General features: G+C 36.1%; 1 protein-coding gene across 1 annotated transcript in view; it reads left to right on the top strand.

The window, feature by feature from the left end:
• The window catches only part of GRM8 (glutamate metabotropic receptor 8), a gene marked incomplete at its 5' end in the record, with an annotated part of 794,384 nt that overhangs the window by 711,171 nt on the left and 62,319 nt on the right, over positions 1 to 20,894 (top strand). Inside the window, one exon of the mRNA XM_080936530.1 lies at positions 4,989 to 5,924. Within this exon, the coding sequence (XP_080792656.1) occupies positions 4,989 to 5,924 (936 nt within the window). The remainder of the gene's footprint in view (positions 1 to 4,988; positions 5,925 to 20,894) is intronic.

Here is a 20,894-nt window from a genome sequence, read left to right as displayed (position 1 = left end):
AAAAGAAAATTCTATTTGATATTTCTGAGTTGAGAATTCTCTGTTTATCTCTGTACCTGGTTTTTTAATAGACATATATGATTCTTTAGGGTTAAACTTATTGAGTTCTTTGTATATATTGGATATTAGCCCTCTATCAGATATAGGATTGGTAAAGATCTTTTCCCAATCTGTTGGTTGCCATTTTTTCCTTTTGACTGTGTCCTTTTCCTCACAGATTTTTTGCAATTTCATAAGGTCCCATTGTCGATTCTTGATCTTAGAGCATAAGCCATTGGTGTTCTGTTCAGGAAAATTTCCCCTGTACCTATGTGTTCTAAGCTCTTCCCCACTTTGTGTTCTATTAGTTTCCTGTACCTGGTTTCATGTGGAGGTCTTTGATCTACTTGAACTTGAACTTTGTATAAGGAGCTAAGAAAGGATCGATTTACTTTCTTCTGCATGCTGACTGCCAGTTGAACCAGCACCATTTGTTGAAGAGGCTGTCCTTTTTCCATTGAATGTCTTCAGCTCCTTTGTCAAAGATCAAGTGACTATAGGTCTGTGGTTTCATTTCTGGGTCTTTGATTCTATTCATTGATCAACCTGCCTGTCTCTGTACCAATATCAGGCATTTTTTTTTTTTTAATGACAATTGATCTGCAATACAGCTGGAGGTCAGGAATGGTGATTCCCATGAAGATTTTTAAATGTTGAGAATAGTTTCTGATCTCCTGGATTTTTTTAGTATTCCAAATGAATTGGCAAATTGCTCTTTCTAACTGTATGAAGATTTGAATTGGAATTTTGATGAGGATTGCATTGAGTCTGTAATTTGCTTTATACAAAATGACCATTTTTTACTATGTTAATTCTTCCAATCCATGAGCATGGGAAATCTCTCTATCTTCTGAGGTCTTCTTCAATGTCCTTCTTCAGAGACTTGAAGTTCTTGTCATACAAATCCTTCACTTCCTTGGATAACATCACAACAAGGTATTTTGTATTCTTTGTGACTATTGTGAAGGGGTTCAATTTTCTAATTTTTTTATCAGCCTCTTTATCTTTTGAGTAAAGAAAGGCTACTACTGATTTGTTCCCATTAATTTTATATTCAGCAACTTTACTGAAGTTGTTTACTAGCTGTAGGAGTTCTCTGGTGGGATTTTTGGGGTTACTTAAGTATACTATCATATCATCTGCAAATAGTGATATTTTGATATCTTTCTTTCCAATTTTCATTCCTTTAAAATCTTTTTGCTGTCTGATTCCTCTGGCTAGTACTTTCAGTACTATATTGAATAGGTAGGAAGAGCATGAGCAGCCTTGTCTAGTTCCTGATTTTAGTGGGATTGCTTCAAGTTTCTCACCACTTAGTTGCGGCACGCTCCTCGACCAGCGAGGAAAGACGACCACCACCAGAGGATTCTTCTCAGATCATGCTTTATTGTGGGAGCCTCTTGATTGACGAGGAGAGCAGGAAGCGAGGGGCCCCGAACTACCCTAGCTGTCTGCTTATATAGGGAGAAGCGCATACGGGGCTTGCCATGATTGGTTGTCACCAGTCTGCTGACACCAGAGACCTCGGGATTGGCCCGAGATAGGTTATTTACTGCGCATGAGCAGGGTGCAGCGCCTTAGCTGACAAGAGCATTACTATATATGGAGTTGTTTACCTCAAACCGTGAGGGAGCCAGCGCCATTTGTAATGGTGTCCGCATTCGGCTCCCCACACTTAGCTTGTTGTTGGCTACGGGTTTGCTGTATATTGCTTTTAGTATGTTTAAGTATGGGCCTTGAATTCTTGATCTTTCCAAGACTTTTAACATGAAAGGGTGTTGAATTTTGTCAAATACTTTCTCAGCATTTAATGAGGTGATCTAGTGGGTTTTTTTCTTTTTTTCTTTTTGTTTATATAGTGGATTATATTGATAGATTTCCTTATATTGAACCATCCTTTCATCCCTGAAATGAAGCCTACTTGATCATGGTGAATGATTGTTTTGTTGTTTTCTTGGATTTGATTTGCAAGAATTTTATTGAGTGTTTTTGTATTGATGTTCATGAGAAAAGTTGGTCTGAAGTTCTCTTTCTTTGTAGGGTCTTTGTGTGGTTTAGGAATGAGGGTAATTGTGGCTTTGAAGATGAGTTTGGTAGTGTTCCCTCTGTTTCTATTTTGTGGAATAGTTTGGAGAGTATTGGTATTAGGTCTTCTATGAATGCCTGATAGAATTCTGCACTAAACTCATCTGGACCATGGCTTTTGTTGGTTGGGAAGTTTTTGATTCCCCTATTTCTTTAGGGGTTATGGGGCTGTTTAGATGGTTTATCTGATCCTGATTTAACTTTGGTACCTGGTATCTTTCTAGAAAATTGTTCATTTTCTACATTTTTGAGTATTTGGGTTGCAGTTAGGATCCATTATGCCTTGCTATAGCCAATAACCTTATACTTTTATTGATCACTTACAGAAAATATTTTTCATTGGTTCATTCCATATAAAGCTTAGAAATCAATGTTTTCAACCTAAGTGACATTGTAGTGCTGATATCTGCCAAAATTTTTTGAGCACATCATTTGTTCTTTGAAATAAATCAAAGTGTGTTGACAGCTAAACTAGCAAACATGTAGTGATAGATGACCATTTATTCCCTATTAATAGTAAAGTTTAATGTTTCTTATACTCTTTCATTAACTTTAGTTTATTTTTTGAATTATACTATGATAAATGTCTAGAATTCATAGACATATTTCAATTCATAGTTGTAATAATTGTCTTTAAAATGTCCATGATGGTCCAAAATTAATATTTTAGCCACTAAATGGAATATTTTATTTTTAATATTTTTAGAAGGTTCTTACTATATGATTTTAAATCAAGATCTTTGTGTCTTATTGAAACCCTTCAAGAAAAAAATATCTCTTTTACATTGTTAAAACTAAATAGAAACTCAATAGAGCTGTGAAAGTGTTAGTCTTACTTCATGGGAAGCAGACTGGATAGCTATGATAGCTAACTGTGGCCTTGTGACACTTGCAGAACCTTCACCTTTCTGAAGAAAGGATGCTTGAACTAAACACATTTAAATTCTTTACCTTGAGTACATCATGTATCCCCAGTGCTGGGCTTGGGGTCTAGGGACTGCAATTCCTAATCTCAAGTGTTCAAACAATATTTAATGAAGAAAATTATTCTAATTCATTTTGGATAATAATGGCCTCAATCACCTGGCCCTTAAAGGAAGGCAACCTTAAAAGCCACAGGGGGTTAGGCTGAAACTGCATACTTGGTGACTTTAAGACACAGGATTGCTGCTATTGGGTTGACACTCGCTATGCATTACCAGGCTGATGTTGGAATTCTGGTGGCCACAGACTGAGCAAATTTAATTTGAGCTGCATTAGTTTTTTTATTGCTGTGTAAAAATAACTCCAAAATTTATAGGCTCATCACTAAGTAATTATAACTAAACTTAAAGGATTTTCTAAACAAACAAAAGCTTTGAAGTAGAAGATGGAATAGTTGGAAAGAAGAAGAGGATCAGAGGGAGAGGGGGAAGAAAGAGCAATAGGAGTAAATATGTTCAACATGCATTATATTTGTGTGTTATATTATTTGTTCAACACATATCATACACATATACATATATATGTTATATTATGTGTTCAACACATATTAAACACACACATATACGTAATATATATATATATATATATATATATATATATATATATATATATACATCCAAAAATATAGAAACAATAAGAGTTTATTGCCTTATATAACTTCAGAATGAGCTTATCTGGCGTGTTCAAGTTTAATGATTTCCACAAATCAAGATGCAAGCAAGGGGTGAAGTAAACTGAAAGCTTGACTGAAGCCAAACAACTACTTTCTAGAACATGGCAAACTGCTTCACGTAGCTGCAAAGACCTGCAAACTTTACCTCCAGCTGCTTGAGAACTTTCAGAACCCTGTGCCTCCCTCAGCATGAATGACACAGAGAAGACAAAGCAGAGGCTGCAGGCGACTTTTATGGCTGAGCTTCAAGGAGCCATGACTACGATCCCTTGAACACAGCATTGTTTAAATAGGCCACTTTTTCAGCGTGAGAAAGAAGCATGTGTGTGCTCAGATTCTGGGGGGAGAGGGTGTGGAGGACCATCTGAGAAGATGACAACTCTGGGGTATAATGTTCTTCTTGTGGACTGTCAATGAAGTTGGCCTTGGTGAACTAAAGTCTATGTTTCTATGCGCTCCTTCAAAGCTTCCATCCCAACACACTCACCTTTGCCTCTTGTTTTCACACCTCTGTGTGATGCCTTTTCTAGTCCCACTTCATATCCTCCAAATTCATTGCTTCTTGCTACCTTTATGATTAAAAGTTTTCAATAGCAAACATTACTTTAACTCCTTTATCCAGTATATATATATTTCAGTGCATGCCTAACGTGCAAATATTGTTATATCCATAAGCAAAGGAGAGGTCAAAGATTCACTGCTGTCATTTTCTTTGAAGATCAACACAGTGGCCTCTGAATTCCCCTAACCAATTCAGAAAGACAGGAATTATTATTGTTGATATTCTTAAGTGTCTTAATCCAGTATTTGAAATATTTTGACATTTATATTTGTGATTAGATTTAAAATATCTTTTTAATGGGGATATTTTTGTTTGATTTCTGTTCTTATCTCTCTTATTTAAGTTTTAAAGCTTTCGTATTAAAACTGTTTGGGCCAGTAAATCTTTCTTTAATATCATAGTGGTCAGCCATGAAGAGGTAAGTAGAAAGTAATGATACCATCTAGTTTATGATTCAAATGATTGATTGTCCCCAATCATTTAACACTTTTATAAAGTCAATATCAGGGAAAGAAATGGGACTCTTATTATGGTAAACTGTATTTGTACTGTCAACATTCAGTGATTTATTACAAACCTGTGGCTAGGATTAAGATATTATAAATGGGGGAAAATAGAAGGCTCATTAATTTTTTATGTCCACAGGTGGAAGACATGCAGTGGGCTAATAGAGAGCACACACACCCAGCATCTGTCTGCAGCCTGCCGTGCAAGCCGGGGGAAAGGAAGAAAACCGTGAAAGGGGTCCCTTGCTGCTGGCACTGTGAACGCTGTGAGGGTTATAACTACCAGGTGGATGAACTGTCCTGTGAACTCTGCCCTTTGGATCAGAGACCAAACATCAACCGCACAGGCTGCCAGAGGATCCCCATCATCAAGTTGGAGTGGCATTCGCCCTGGGCCGTGGTACCCGTGTTCATAGCAATATTGGGAATCATTGCCACCACCTTTGTGATTGTGACCTTTGTCCGCTATAATGACACACCTATTGTGAGAGCTTCTGGGCGGGAACTTAGCTATGTGCTCCTAACGGGGATTTTTCTGTGTTACTCAATCACCTTTTTGATGATTGCGGCACCTGACACAATCATCTGCTCCTTCCGACGAATCTTCCTGGGACTTGGTATGTGTTTCAGCTATGCAGCGCTTTTGACCAAAACAAACCGCATCCACCGAATATTCGAGCAAGGGAAGAAATCCGTCACAGCACCGAAGTTTATCAGCCCAGCATCCCAGCTGGTGATCACCTTCAGCCTCATCTCTGTCCAACTCCTAGGGGTGTTTATGTGGTTTGTCGCGGATCCCCCCCACACCATCATTGACTATGGAGAACAGAGAACACTGGATCCTGAGAACGCCAGGGGAGTGCTCAAGTGTGACATTTCTGATCTGTCACTCATTTGTTCACTGGGATACAGTATCCTCCTGATGGTCACGTGTACTGTTTATGCCATTAAAACCAGAGGGGTCCCAGAGACGTTCAATGAAGCCAAACCTATTGGATTTACCATGTACACCACGTGCATCATTTGGTTAGCTTTCATCCCCATCTTTTTTGGTACAGCCCAATCAGCAGAAAAGGTAAGCAGCAGAAAATGTTTGACAACTTTCCCATAGATTTATTTCAATTTAACTTCTTATTTGAGAATTATTTTAACTACTGATACTTCATTTCTAATCTTTGAAGATACTTCAGTATATATTATTTGTGTGTGTGTGAGTGTGTGTATATGTGAGTGTGTGTGTGTATGTAAGTGTGTGTCTATGAGTGTGTACCTGAATGTGTGTGTGAGTGTGTGTGTATGTGAGTGTGTGTGTGAGTGTGTGTGTGTATGTGTGTGTGTATGTGAATGTGTGTGTGTGAGTGTGTGTGTATGTGAATGTGTGTGTGAGTGTGTGTGTATATGTGTGTTTGAGTGTGTGTGAGTGTGTACCTGAATGTGTGAATGTGAGTGTGTGTGCATGTGAGTGTGTGTGTGTGAGTGTGTGTGTGTGTGTGTGTATTTGTGTGTGAGAGTGTGTGTGAGTATGTACCTGAATGTGTGTATGTGAGTGTGTGTGCATGTGAGTGTGTGTGTGTGAGTGTGTGTGTGTGTGTGTGTGAGCGAGCTAGAGTGTGTGTTTTTGTGATGGTCTCATTGACTGAGTATGCATGGCCTATGAATGAGTTCTGCCGTCCCTCCTCCGAGTAATACATTGCTCTTTGGCAGGGCTGAGGATTGACAGACTTCATATTATTTTCTGGGTCTCTTACCCCAGCCCTGTTATGTACAATGTCACCATTGTTTTCCAAATATTAATTAAAAGACAAGAAGAAAGGGCAGATGGGCTCACAGGGGTGAGCTGTCCCAGAGAGATCCAACTGCAAAGCAAATGGCATCTTTTCTGTTCTGTGGAAATTCTGGGAAAAAGCCATTCATTGACAGTTATGATTTGAAACACAGATGCAGGATTTATAGTGATGCAGCCAAACCCAAAACACACTGGAATGTGTTAACATGCTATAAACCACATACCACATCTTCCCAGGCCAATTCTTAATAATTTTACATTTATACATGATTATGATGTGTAATAATTAACATAGCCATGGCCAATTATAAAAGGTTTCTTATGTTTGTACATGAAGATCAATGGGACCCTTTGAAGCAATTTCCTTTGTCATGAATTTCCAGTTCACACTTTCACACATAAAACGTTGGTAGTAAAGAAAGTCTTTGTATGAACTCTGCTGTTTGCTGATGTAGATACATTCAGTTCTACAGATGACAAGGCTGATCACCAAGGTCAACTCTGAGTTCCCAAGTTGGGAAGTGGTATAGAAAACCTGTAGATGATGTAAAACTTTCATACAGATAGTCCTTCAGCCTTAACATGTATGTAAGACAGATCTCTCAGAGAGGACTTAAACATCTGCCCACCTTCCCTCATTAGAAAAACATCAACTGCCATTGGAAATTATATTTTGGGGGCTATAAAGATTTAGATGAGGTTCCGTATAACTTAAAATCTCAACCAAGTCGGATTAAAAAGTCCTTTGTGTGGGAGAGTGAGCTTATTGTGTTCATCACCCAGCCATCACTGGGTCAATGTGGTCTTCAACTATGTTTGGAAGGGGAACAAAAAATAACTTTAGAAAATTCTGATGAATAGCATGGACTTGCCATGAATTGGTGATCCCCAACATTATCCTGATATCCTGGCTTCTTGGCGGCCACAAGACATTTGATGTGGGGTCAAGTGTGAAGAGGGAAGTAAGACAGTTATGGCTGGGCCCTTAGTAGGAAAGGATGTACTTCAGCACAGAAAAATAGACATATATTAGATTTAAACTTATAGATGTAACTGAGAAAAGAATGTATGAGTTAGAAAATAAATATCACAAAGACTAATGTTTAATTTGATTTGTTGGTTTAGTCTAAGAAATAATATATCTTCGGAATTTGAAAGTGTGTAAATACACACATTACTGGGATCAACTATGTAAGCAGCTGTGATATTCACTAGTGTCGAAACCTTTGCTTGTCTATTTTGTTACCTATAGAAAACCATCACAATATGTCTATTTTGCTTCTGGTGAGAAATAAGTACCTGAGAGGATATTTTCTGTCTGGTCTAAATTGTTATTCTTTCTCTTTTTTTTTTACAGAAAACAGAATTATTATTTTTCATATAATGTCATTTACTGATAGGAAGGTTAAATGCAATTGTGAATATATTGGGAAATTTTCTTTTCTTTTTTTTTCTTTTTTAAGTATTCAGTGCTTCGATCTTAGATAAGATCATCATCCTGTATCAAGGTATTTAACAACATCACAGTGTTACAAATTTGAGTTCTTTGTGGGATTTTAAAATTATTAAAGTGTTCTCTTCCAGAGAAAAACTCATGATATACTACCATAACTGGGGAGCTATTTATTGTCAGTTGACGGCTGCTAGGGAAGGAGAAGTATTCTTTTCTGGGGGATGTGGTACTCATATGCTGTCTATGCTCCAGTGGGAACCCCAACATCCATTTACCTATGCACAGCATGAAATGAATTATTGTTGTTTCATTTGTTTTTTAAGAAGAAAAGAATACAAATTAGTAAAGACATTTATTGGGTGAAGGACCTAGGGAAGAATGAGAGAAAGAAATGACATCATAGACATTACCATAACTCATTGTATACATACATAAGATTCTTAAAGAATAAGTTTTAAAAATAAAATATTTTCCCCTTCAACAGTGAGGCACAATGTTTGTAACTGTCTCATAAAGAGCAGCAATAGATAAAGATTTGAAGGTAAAATGAAGATAGAAATGTTTGCTGTGGTGTTGAGTCTGTGAGAGGTGTATATCTACTTTAAAATCTTGAGTTATATTTACTTTTATAAGTATGGACATATCCATGCCTGTAGAGACATGGTTAAATGTTGTTAGCCAATTTCTGTTGTTTTTTTTTTTTTTTTCTTAGCTTTGTAGAATGAAAGTATGTTTTCATAACAAACTGTAAAACAAATACAAAATATGCTAACTAGAATTTATTTTGTATTTATGATATGATTAAATGTGAGACAGTTTGAAGCACTCAATAATAAGTAATACCTTTTAGGATTTTCAAAATGTTATAGAGATGTATCATTTAGTCTCTGGGTTGTAGAATTTAGACTGTCACTGCAGCAAGAGCTATTGGATCATAAATAGTCTTTGCCACTGAGCTACTTTATATAATAGAATTATGTGCTATCCTAAAAGTTACCTTAAAATTTACTGTCTGTTTTTCTTTCAAAGTATCTTTTGTTATTCACGATAATAGATAAAATGCATGAGAGTATTTCTAACATTGTTAAAGCTATCGGCATGAATATTAAAAATGAACTAAACATTCTATCTCTGAAATAAGTCTTTAAACAAGTTTATTGACTTGGAAGGAGAAAAAGCTGATAGCTCCTTCATTTTCTTTTATAATGCTCAACCAATTAGCCCAGGTTATCAACTTGAAGAATTTACAACAGCCAGGCAACACACACATCTATTAATTCAGCAGATCCTTATTGAGTATCATGTCTGGCATTGTGCTAATTATTGAACCAATGTCTGTCTGCCTCTCTGGGCATCCTTGTAGGGATCACTTGGCTCTCAGCCCATGCATTCTTGATGCCTGCCAGAACAGCAAGATGCCAGACTCAAGGGCAAGGAAGATGGTGAGGGGTTATGGCTGAGATGAGGAAGCAAGTACCTATGCATTCTATAGCCTTCCATTAGTAATGCTGAATTTGTAACCAAGAAAACAGCAAGAGGAACAGTTTTCTCATATATCTTCATACTGTCTGAGAGTAGAGTCTAGGACAGGAAATTTGTTGAACCATGCAACTCTCTCTGAAATTACAAGAAGTAAGAAACAAAGTAAAGATAGGCGAGTCATCTGTGTAAGTGTTTTTCAAACATTTTTATATAATCATCTTCACAGTTTACAAAGAGCATTTAGAGCAGAACCATAAAGACCAAGAATTCTTTAAAATGTGTCATGAGTGCTTTCAGTGGAAAACAGCATTTAACTTCTCTGTCTGGTTTCTTTCTTTACATTTGTAATTATATAATTTGCTCATACTTCTGAATTCTCCTAAATATTGGACAAACTTTTTTTTCATTTTTCTTATGGAAAGGCAGTATAAGGAAATATAGATATACTGTCTGGTTTTGAGTCTCAAGCTGGCATTATCACAGAGAAAGGAACTTCATTTGAGGAAATGCCTCCTTGAGATCCAGCTGCAAGACATTTTCTTAATTAGTGATCAAGGTTGGAGGGCCCCTTGTGGGTGGTGCCATCCCTGGTCTAGTTGTCATGGGTTCTATAAAAAAACAAGCTGAGCAAGCCAGGGGAAGCAAGCCAGTAAATAACATTCCTTCATGGCCTCTGCATCAGCTCCTGCTTCCTGACCTGATTGAGTCCCAGCCCTGACTTCCTTTGGTGATGAACAGCAGTGTGGAAGCATAAGCTGAATTAACCCTTTCCTCTCCAACTGCTTCTTATGATGTTTTATGCAGGAACAGAAACCCTGAAAAAGAAAATAGAATTACTAAAGCATTCCATAGATATAAACAAACTCACATAATTGTTCCAAAAAGACAAATCGTGTATTTAAAATCACTAACTTGTAGTCAGAAAAAAAAATCAATCTTTAGTGATAGTAAAAGGCTGATAGGGTGGCAGAAATCTCTTAAAGATATTTTGTCTTTCCTAATGGGGCTCATAAAATTTAGAAAACCAGACAATGGTTATGACCCTGCCACCAGACATCAAGGAGTACAGTGCTTTTACAACAGTGTTATAGCAAAAAACAAAAAAGAAACCATCATTAGAATTATATATATATATATATATATATATATATATATATATATATATATATATATATATATCCAATTATCAGTGACTGCATATTATGTTTGTTCTTTTGTGACTGGGTTATCTCACTCAGGATGATATTCTCTAGATGCATCCATTTTCTTAAGAATTTCATAAAGTCATTGTTTCTGATAGCTGAGTAGCTCTCCACTGTGTAAATGTACCACAATTTTTGTATCCATTCATCTACTGAAGGACATCTGGGTTCTTTCCAGCTTCTGGCTATTATAAATAGAGATGCAATGAACATTGTGGTGCGTGTGTCTTTGTTGTATTTTGGAGACTAACCCCAGAAAACTCTGAACTCCTCAAAAACAACTCACAGACTATATGAAGTTCAAGAAAAAAACAAAGGCCAAAAAAAAGAAAAGAAAAGAAAATGAAAAACCATTATGCTTAATTTTTACACACCAAGAAAACTTTGACTAATTCCAGGTTACATCTTGTTTTACATGTACTTTATGCTCATTGTAACTAGTAAGATTTTAATGCACACTATCAAACCTTTAAAAAAAGAAGTACTGACAAAAATGTATTCACATACTTTTATGCAAAAATGTAAAATCTGTACATTTATCATTGTTTTTTAAAATAAAGTTGTTCAATTAAAAAAAAGAATTATACACACACACACACACACACACACACACACACACACACACACACTTGGAGAGAGACAGACAGACAGAGACACAGACAGAGACACAGAGAGACAGAGAGGGACAGAGACAGAGACAGAGAAGAAAGATAGTATCTTAGGATTTCTACTGCTATGATGAAACACTATGACCAAAAGCCAGTTGGGGAGGAAAGGGTTTATTCAGCTTTTAGATATTGCTGTTCAGGACATATACAAACCATCACAGTCCATCACAGTCTGGAAAAATGGTCAAGTTCATATCTATCCATCCTAAGCAAAGAAAAACACCTCAACTGGTCATCTTTCTCAATTAGCCTGGCCTGTAACCATAATTATACATCAAAAGTCATGGCTTATTGAGATTGAGGAAAACCAATAGTACAATTATGCAGGACTGTAAGGAAAATGAAAAAGAAAACCAATGTCAAAGGAGGAAATTTCTAGAAATAGTTTAGAATATATTTGAATTTTAAGACTCAGTCTTCTCAGACAGATCCAAGACAATAAAGGATATTTACACATATGTCTAGGTACCATATACCCAACATAGAACAAGAAAAATCCTAGACATGAGAAACAGAATTAAATATTCTAGGTAAATATTCTTTTGCCTCTCATCAAATGTCTGTGATTTCACAGATGTGCTAGTAGTCCTGGCTAAAATGGCAGAATTTTGATAGTTATGCTTACTTTTTGTCTGGAGATCTAATTACACTTTTTGGATAAGCCTCAAGTAAATAATATTTAGCAGTAATTAAATGTAATCACAGTTGGTAATATTCTTACATTGTTAAAAGGAACCTGAAGACAAAACAGAATAGAAATGCACTTACTTGTATGAAGTTAAACATCATTAACTCTGTGTTCCAAATACTGTTGTATAACCTAAAATTGAAGTAGTCTTACTGTGTGTGGTGATAAACACCTTTAATCCCAGCACTCGGGAAACAGAGTCAAGCAGATCTCAGTAAGTCCCAAGCCAGCCTAGATTATACAGTGAGTTGTAGAGAAGCCAGAACTACATAGTAAGACCTTGCTTTAAAAACAAACCTAAAATGATGCAAAATGGACAAAGACTAAGCAAAGAAGATCTGTAAGAGAAATACTAGAGAACAGTACATGCTATGACCCATTTTATCTGTTAATGGACAATAGATAGCATCAAGTACCTAATTGTACTATCTGCAAAACCAAAAATTGAGAAATAAAAGATTATTCAAGATTATCATTTTCATAGAGTGATGACAGATGGGTAATGGGAAGTTTTCATTTGTTTGAATAATTGCTTAATCATTGTGGTACAATAACTATATGCAGTAGGAACTAAATGAAGATTCAATAATCTTCTAAAGCAACATGAAAATGCAATCTCATAATAGGACACGATGTTTACTAGACTTTAGGAAACATTACAGATACATGTATGCACAAAGGATGTTGAGCTATGGTAACTGGCAACTGGTGACTACACTCTGTTACAGATAATTGTTAAATATTTTGCATGTGCACATACCTTTGCTCTGTTACTTGGTTTTAAGAAAATGAAGAAATGATTAAGAAGCTGTTTTTATGGTTTATAGTGTCAAGAGCAGTAAACATGAAGCAGGCAGGTACATTCTACAATGCAGAGTGAATAATAGAAATTGTGAGGCCAGAGATGCCAGAGGGAAAAAAGTAGTATGTCCTTTAGAGAAATTAAGCAAGCCTCATGAACAAAAGGCTGAATTAAAGTACATGTGGGACAAGGTGGGAACAATAGATGGAGATTGCCTCCTGGACAGTGCCAATACTGAAGTTAAATATTCAGGAAAGGAAAAAGCTGATACTGCTTGCAAAATCTGTAAGTGAGAAGCTATCCTGAGTTTGGAATAGTCACAAGAGGGCTGGATAACTATATTGTCCCATTTACCCTGCCAATAGTACACCATTTACTTTGCAAAGGTGTTTCCCAGTGTGGACAATAAGTTACATGATTACTTTTAAGAGAAAGGTAGCCCATGATTCAGAGTCATACCAAGGAAGAAGTTCTGCCAAGTTTGTATGTTATTTGTGAGGGGTTTGAGTATATATAAATCACTCAGAGCATGGAGATAGTCTCAGTGTAAGTACATGTAAGATTTCCTCACCCCTGATGAATTGTATGAATTATAACTCACAAGGAAAAGAAAAAGAAACATACATTTGTTGAAGAAATGCAGGCAGAGATATGTTTGGACACATTTCAGATTGAATTGGGAACAAAAGACTAAGCAGGGCCAGGTGCTTCCAGTGCACAGGCTGTTCCTGCACATGCCATAGTGAAGCTTATCTGGGGCAGAAGCAAGTGTTATATCTAGTTCTGCTTCCGAAGGAGCTGAGGTTTCCTTTGGTCTTGGCTAAGATAAAGAAAAAGATTCATTTGCAGGGTGATAGAACCGAAAGCCTCACTTATGGTGGGCAAATGCTACTTTTGAACTCCATCTCAAGTTCTTTAAAATTTTTTCTTATTATTATGCTGGGAAGCAGTTCTTTTCAATTTCTGACTACTGCATCTAGCCAAGAATGGAGAGGCATATTTGAGATTATAACATAGAAACCAGGTAAAAACAGTTTTCATGAATAAAAGCCACGATACACTTCATGAAGAATATCATTTGGATTGTGATTTTGAATAAACAAAACTACTAAATAATGAAACAAATGTTAACCTATCTTTAAATTTACTTACTGTTTGTGCTGGGGGTTATGTAGAGGTCAGAAAACAACTCACATGAGGTGGTTCTCTTTCTATCATGAAGATTTCAGGGCTTGAACTCAGGTCTACAGACTTGATAGCAAGTGCTCTTATCTCCCAAGCCACCTTACTTGTTCTTGAAAATCACTGTAATAGTTGAAATACTGGCCCTGTGTAGGCTCAAGCCAGACTAGGTTCCAGAGCTAAGAATGGGACTGGTACTCAAGTTTACACCCATAACAAAGAAGCCATCTCAAAAAGACAATTGATTGCAATAGAAAACTTTTCTCCTGTGGTGTCTCACTGGGTAACACACCACATTTAAGTGTAGACTCCAAGGCGGTAAGTAGATGGCTAATAGAAAATTAATTCAGTGATATTTTTGTAGATTATTTTTCCTTTATATTGCTTTGTTTTCTTACCTCTTATCTTTTTAGTTCTTTGATTGTATATTGAGGTTGTAGTGTTTTTGTTTGGGGGGTTGGGTTTTTTGTTTGTTTTGGTTTGGTTTGTTTTTTTAATATGGGTTTAGGGTGTGTGTGTGTGTGTGTGTGTGTGTGTGTGTGTGTGTGTGTGTGCAATTGTTTATGTTTCTTGTGCTTTTTTTTGAAACTGGCTATTTGTTACTTTTATTTGTCTGTTTATTTCTAAAAAGAAAAATAATGAAGCCATGGAGTTGGATGGGTGAATAGGTAGGGATGATCTAGAAGGAGATGGTGAGAAGAAACTGTGATTATCATATGTTCTATTAAAAATCTTATTTACAGTAAGAGACAGTTAAATTATTATCACATGTAAATAAATACTATTGGTTTTATTTTAAAAACTTGAATACTAAATAAGGTCACCTTGACTTTCTCTATTTCTTTTGCCAAATTTATTCAATTTGCTTTTCTTTCCAGTGTTTTTATTTTTATAAAATTTTGCCATCTTGTATATAAATCTTTCTTATCATATTTTTAAAATTACATTTTAAGAGTTGCATAAATAATGTCAACATAATCTAAAAAAAATTGCCTTTTGGCAGAGTCCTGAACTCTGTGAACAGGTTAGTTCTAAACCAGTAAGTAAAACCAACTAATTATAGGTTTACATCTTTATTGGCTTTAAATAAATTAGGTTTCTATTATTTTATTTAATTAAAACATGATTACCTCTTTAATCCTCCCTTTCAAAGCCTACCTTGCCACTCCTATTCCTTTTCATTCATAGCCTCTTATTCTTTAACTATTGTTACATATTTACATGTGTATGTGTGTAAATAAGCACATGAATATAACTTGTTGAATCTTAACAATGCTTATGTGAATACCTATGTGGTTTGCATATGCTTGGCCCAGGAAGCAGCACTATTAGAAGGTGTGGCCTTGTTAGAGTAAGTGTGCCCCTGTGGGCGTGGGTGTAACACCTTCATCCTAGCTGTCTGGAAGCCAATCTTCTACTACCAGCCTTCAGATGAAGATGTATAACTCTCAGCTTTGCCTGTACCATGCTTACCTAAATCTACCACTCTCCCATCTTGATGATAATGAACTGCACATCTAAACCTATGAGGCAGCCCACTTAATTGCTGTCCTTTATGACACGGGCCTTGGTCATAGTGTCAGTAAAACCCTAAGACACTAACCCTTTGGGGTTACATAATCATTTGGGTTGCTCATTTCTGGGGAATGCTAATTATTTCTCTCATGGCAGTTTTTACTTGTCTGTCACTCATCATCTATGGGGTGGGACCCAGTGCAACCTAATTCATTACTAATGTTTACCAAACAACTTTGTAATTTAAAATTTGTAATTATTTATCACCACACACTTGTATATGTGTATATAATCTCTCATGCATTCCCACACACATAGAGCTTCAGTAGATTTCAGACTCTCAAGAAATTTTAACTGTTAGAGATTAATTACCCTTGCCAGTTGTTTTCTCTCTAAAGTTTTCATCTCCTTTGAATTGAAAATAGTATTGGAAACTGTAAGCCTGTCATCAAAAGTATTTATTGCATCAGTAAGAAAGTTATCACCATAGCTCTGCTCTTTCTTTAAATAAACACTTTAACCAATTAACATTGGTTAGAATAGTCAAACAAGTATCCTTTACTAAGCACTTGGTGATATTGGCTAATTATTATTAAGAACCAACAAAAACAAAGCATAAAATAAGTACATTCAGAATGCAAATGTGTTGTCCATATAGTAGCAAGAGAAGCAGCTATGAGTAATGGTAGTCAGCACTACATAACTACAGAGCACATAAGAAAAATGTGCCTTAATACTCAGTTATATACTTTGCTTATTAATTATCATTTTTATACAAGCACATGCATACATTTGTCTGGCACCCTGGGTTTTATATCTTCCTGTTATATAAATTCTGGGAGACCATGCTGCTTTGAGTCTTCTTGTTTCTTTGTCTTCTTATCTCATCTTCCTTCTGTTCAACTTGCCCCTGATTTTGGCCTCTCTCCCAGTATCCTTCCATTGAAGTGTTCATCATTAGCATAGCCTCTGCTAAGCAGACTTGCCCAAGCCTGCTGCTCTGTGTTCCTGAGTTCTGTCCTTTCCATGTTCAAAGAAAGGATCTGGAACAAAACAACAGTGAAATCTAAAAGCAAGCCTCCAACCCAAATTGTGAAATTAGGCTATAGAAAACACAAAATCCATTGTATTTCAAATAGTCACTACTTAACCAGATTCCTTTTAAATGCCCCAAATGAGATTAAATTTTTTATATTTAAAGCCATTTCCATTCATGTCTAAGAGAGAAAAACCTCAAAGACACTCTAACTAACTATAGTGAATTTTGCAGAAAAGTTACAAATTTTTGAACTTGTATTGGAGGTGGATCTGTGGTTAAACTTACTCTGTCCAAGAGCTTGGGGATTTTTAGCTATGACTTTATATATTTCTCCACTGTGTTTGATTTCTATCTTATTACTTCTTTTCCAGAAACACTGAATGTGCTGTTCAGAGCATTGTACTTGGCAGCTTATTTTGTCTTCTCTTTTAATTCTGCTTTATTTCTGTTAATAAATTATGTAATTGTAGTTTTTCCCTGCATGTGAACTGTACTCATATTCTCTCCATTACTACCAAGGTCAACTCCATGTCTGTGTTACCTAGAGGGCACACATGCCAATTTAGTTGGTTTATTATTTGCCTTAGTTTCTTTTTTAGTGTTGTGAAGTGACAATCTGACCAAGGCAAAGTATAGAAGGAAGAGTTATTAGGGCTTATCATTTCAGAGGGGATGAGTTTGTGAGCATCATGGCAGGAGGTAGGAAAGCATGGCCCTAGAGTGGTAGCTTAGAAATTACATCTGACCCATAAACATGAGTCAGGAAAACAGTGAGTTGGAAACCTCACAGCCCTACCCCAATGAAACAACTTCCCCATCAAGACCATGCCTTCTAACATTTGAATATATTAACCTATGTGACCCAATCTTATTCAGACTATCACACTATTTGGCAGTGTTTCTTTGATTTATTTCTTGGAGAAATTTTATAATACTAATGCTTTGTCATTTCTTCATAGCTTTTCTCATTCAACCACATTTTATTTAACACCTTTACCTGTTGAATACAGGTAGCATTGTTTGAGCCAGATGTGGGCTGAGTTCATGAAGTTAAATATCACCAGTAGAAAATCTGGATTAAAATGCTTTATCACAGAATTAGTTGCACACTAGAAATTCTTATCTGTGTTATCAGTAATCCTACAAGTAAAACTAAAATTATATAATTTATTAACAGAAATAAACCAAAATTATTGTCTACTCCATAGTTAAAACTTAAAGATTCTAAATTTTGTCTACCCAAGATTATTTTTAATTTTATTGAAATTATATTTTTTAACCAAATTGAAAAATATTTTTCTTCAAACATTAAACATTCTTCAACATGTATGTTCTCTGGATTTCTAAAACATTACATTTCTGAAATTGTGTTTTGCTTATTCATGCCTAATAGCTGAGGACTCTATCTTAGAGGTCTGAGCCAGCCTGATAAGCAACCAGAAGCTGTTAAGACAATACCTCAATACCAGGATTCCCAGGAATGCCAGGAAACTGGAGAGCTTCTTACCTGCACATCCCTCAGAAACAGGTTTAGCCTTTTGCTTTTAAAACCTGCCTTCTCAATCCAGAAATGAGCCCTCACATATATGGTCACCCGATTTTTGACAAAGGAGCTGTAAACATTCAATGGGAAAAGGACAGCCTCTTCAACAAATGGTGTTGGTCCACTGGCACACAGCATGCAGAAGAATGAAAATAGACCCTTTCTTATCTCCTTGTACAAAGCTCAAGTGCAAGTAGATCAAAGATCTCCACATTAAACCAGGTACACTGAAACTGTTAGATGAGAAAGTAGTGAAAACCTTAGAAAACATAGGCACAGGAAAAAATTTCTTGAACAGAACACCAATGGCTTGTGCTCTAAGGTCAAAGATTGACAAATGGGACTTAATGAGATTGCAAAGTTTCTGTAAGGCTAAGGACATTGTCAAGAAAACAAAACAGCAGCCAACAGAGTGGGAAAAGATCTTTGCCAACCCCACATCTGATAGAGGCCTAATATCCAAGGTATACAAAGAACTCAAGAAGTTAGACACCAGAGAGTCAAACAACTTTATTAAAAAATGGGGTACAGAGCTAAACAAGAAGTTCTCAATTGAGGAATATCAAATGGCTGAGAATCATCTAAGGAACTGCTCGACATCCTTAGCCATCAGGAAAATGCAAATCAAAACAGCCCTGAAATTACACCTCACACCAACCAGAATGGCTAAGATCAAAAATTCAGATGACAGCAGATGCTGGTGAGGATGTGGAGAAAGAGGAACACTTCTCCACTGTTGGTGGGGTTGTAAACTGGTATAACCACTCTAGAAATCAGTCAGGTGATTCCTCAGAAAATTGGACATAGTACAACCTGAAAATCCAGTTATTCCACTTCTGGGCATATACCCCAGAGAAGCTCCAACATACAACAAAGACACATGCACCACAATGTTCATAGCAGCCTTATATATAATAGCTAGAATCTGGGAAGAACCCAGATGTCCTTCAGTAGATGAATAGATACAAAAATTGTGGTATATTTACACAATGGAGTACTACTCAGCTATCAGAAACAATGACCTTATGAAATTCTTAAGAAAATGGATGCATCTAGAGAATATCATCCTGAGTAAGGTAACCCAGTCACAAAAAAACAGACATAATATGCAGTCATTGATAATGGGATACTAACCCCAGAAAGCTCTGAACACCCCAGAAACAACTTACAGACTAAATGAAGTTCAAGAAAAAACAAAGGCCACAAAAAAAAAAAATGAAAATGAAAAACCATTTTGCTTAATCTTCATACACCAAGAAAACTTTGACTATTTCCAGGTTACATCCTGTTCTACATGTACTTTATGCTCATTGTAACTAGTAAGATTTTAATGCATACTATCAAGTCTTTAAAAAAATCAAGTACTGACAAAAATATATTCGGATACTTTTATGCAAAAATGCTTAAAATCTGCATATTTATCTTTTTTTTAAAATAAAGTTGTTCAATTAAAAAAAAAAAAAAAACTGCCTTCTTCTTTTCAGCTGGGCTAGGGTCCCAAAACCAACTAAGGAGAGTGTTATCAGCTGCAGTCAAAAATAAAATTAGTCTGATTAAAATCTTGATAGATTCCAGGTGACCTTTTAAGTGGTCTTGACTCAGCAACACAGCTATGGTCATTACTCTCCTTAGAAACTCTTCAGGAAGGGACAGTAATTGTCATTCTTTTGTTATTTTCCCCAACTCCCACTCCTTCCAGCCCTGACAGGCCAGCCAAAGTGCTTTGTAAATAGGTTCAGATAAAAGTATTTGTTAAACTGGATAAAAAAGAAAGTGGTGAATGTATTCAATCCAAGTCTATGTCAATGTATTTGAAACTGATTTAAAAGCAAGAATAGAGAAAATATTTGCATCAAGAGGCAGAATATGGAGGTCTGTGTCTTCTTGCTTTGCCTTTGATCATGTAAGTTATCTTCTCCGAATTTTATTTTCTCCACCTCAAATAAAAATGAGGCTATCTCTTCTGGAATTATAAAATGCTCTTATTGCAGAGAAAATTGACAGTTGCCTAAGAAATGGTCAACTACTTTGAGGCCTGACCTAATTTTTAACCTAATACCCAGGAAGATTGTTGTGAATGTGCAGTAAAGAATGCAAATGAGGGCACAAAGCATTTTAAGAGATAAATGTACTTATGGCATATGACTGGTCTCATATACCCCAGTCAAGTTCATTCACATCAACCTTGCGTGATACAAATGTATGATCCAGAATCTGAATTATTTTTCCAAAGGGCCTTGTGGGCTTTCCACTCATACCTTATGTTTCTTTCAGATTTTTGAAATATCTTATAGAAGATTATGGAAAATACAGCAAGCATTGACTTTCTTCAATATTTTTGGTCTCCAGTTTTAGTTTTTTAAGAAAAAAAGAAAAGGGGACAAAATATTGCCTAGTTCATCTTAGTTTGCTCGCTACCACATTCCACTCTTTCTTTCCTTTTTTTCAATCAAATTTCTTTCTTCTGCTGGAACAACTTGAGCCTGTGGCTGGGGGACTTGGATGTGACTCCAGAGAAGTTAACATAAGGTGTAATCTCTTGCTGGAGACAGGTTCTGATTTCACTTCACATTAGTGAGCTCCTTACCCCCTCTGCATTTCTTTCTACTTCTACTTAACAGTGTCATGAATCGCTCGTCCACAATGCTTACAGAGGAGAGAGAAATTGTCTACTGAGCAAACCTC

Source organism: Micromys minutus, assembly GCF_963924665.1.
Source record: "Micromys minutus genome assembly, chromosome: 23".
NCBI classification, from domain to species: Eukaryota; Metazoa; Chordata; class Mammalia; order Rodentia; family Muridae; genus Micromys; species Micromys minutus.
Note: the sequence above shows the minus strand (reverse complement) of the source record. Positions and strands in the feature narration are given on the sequence as shown.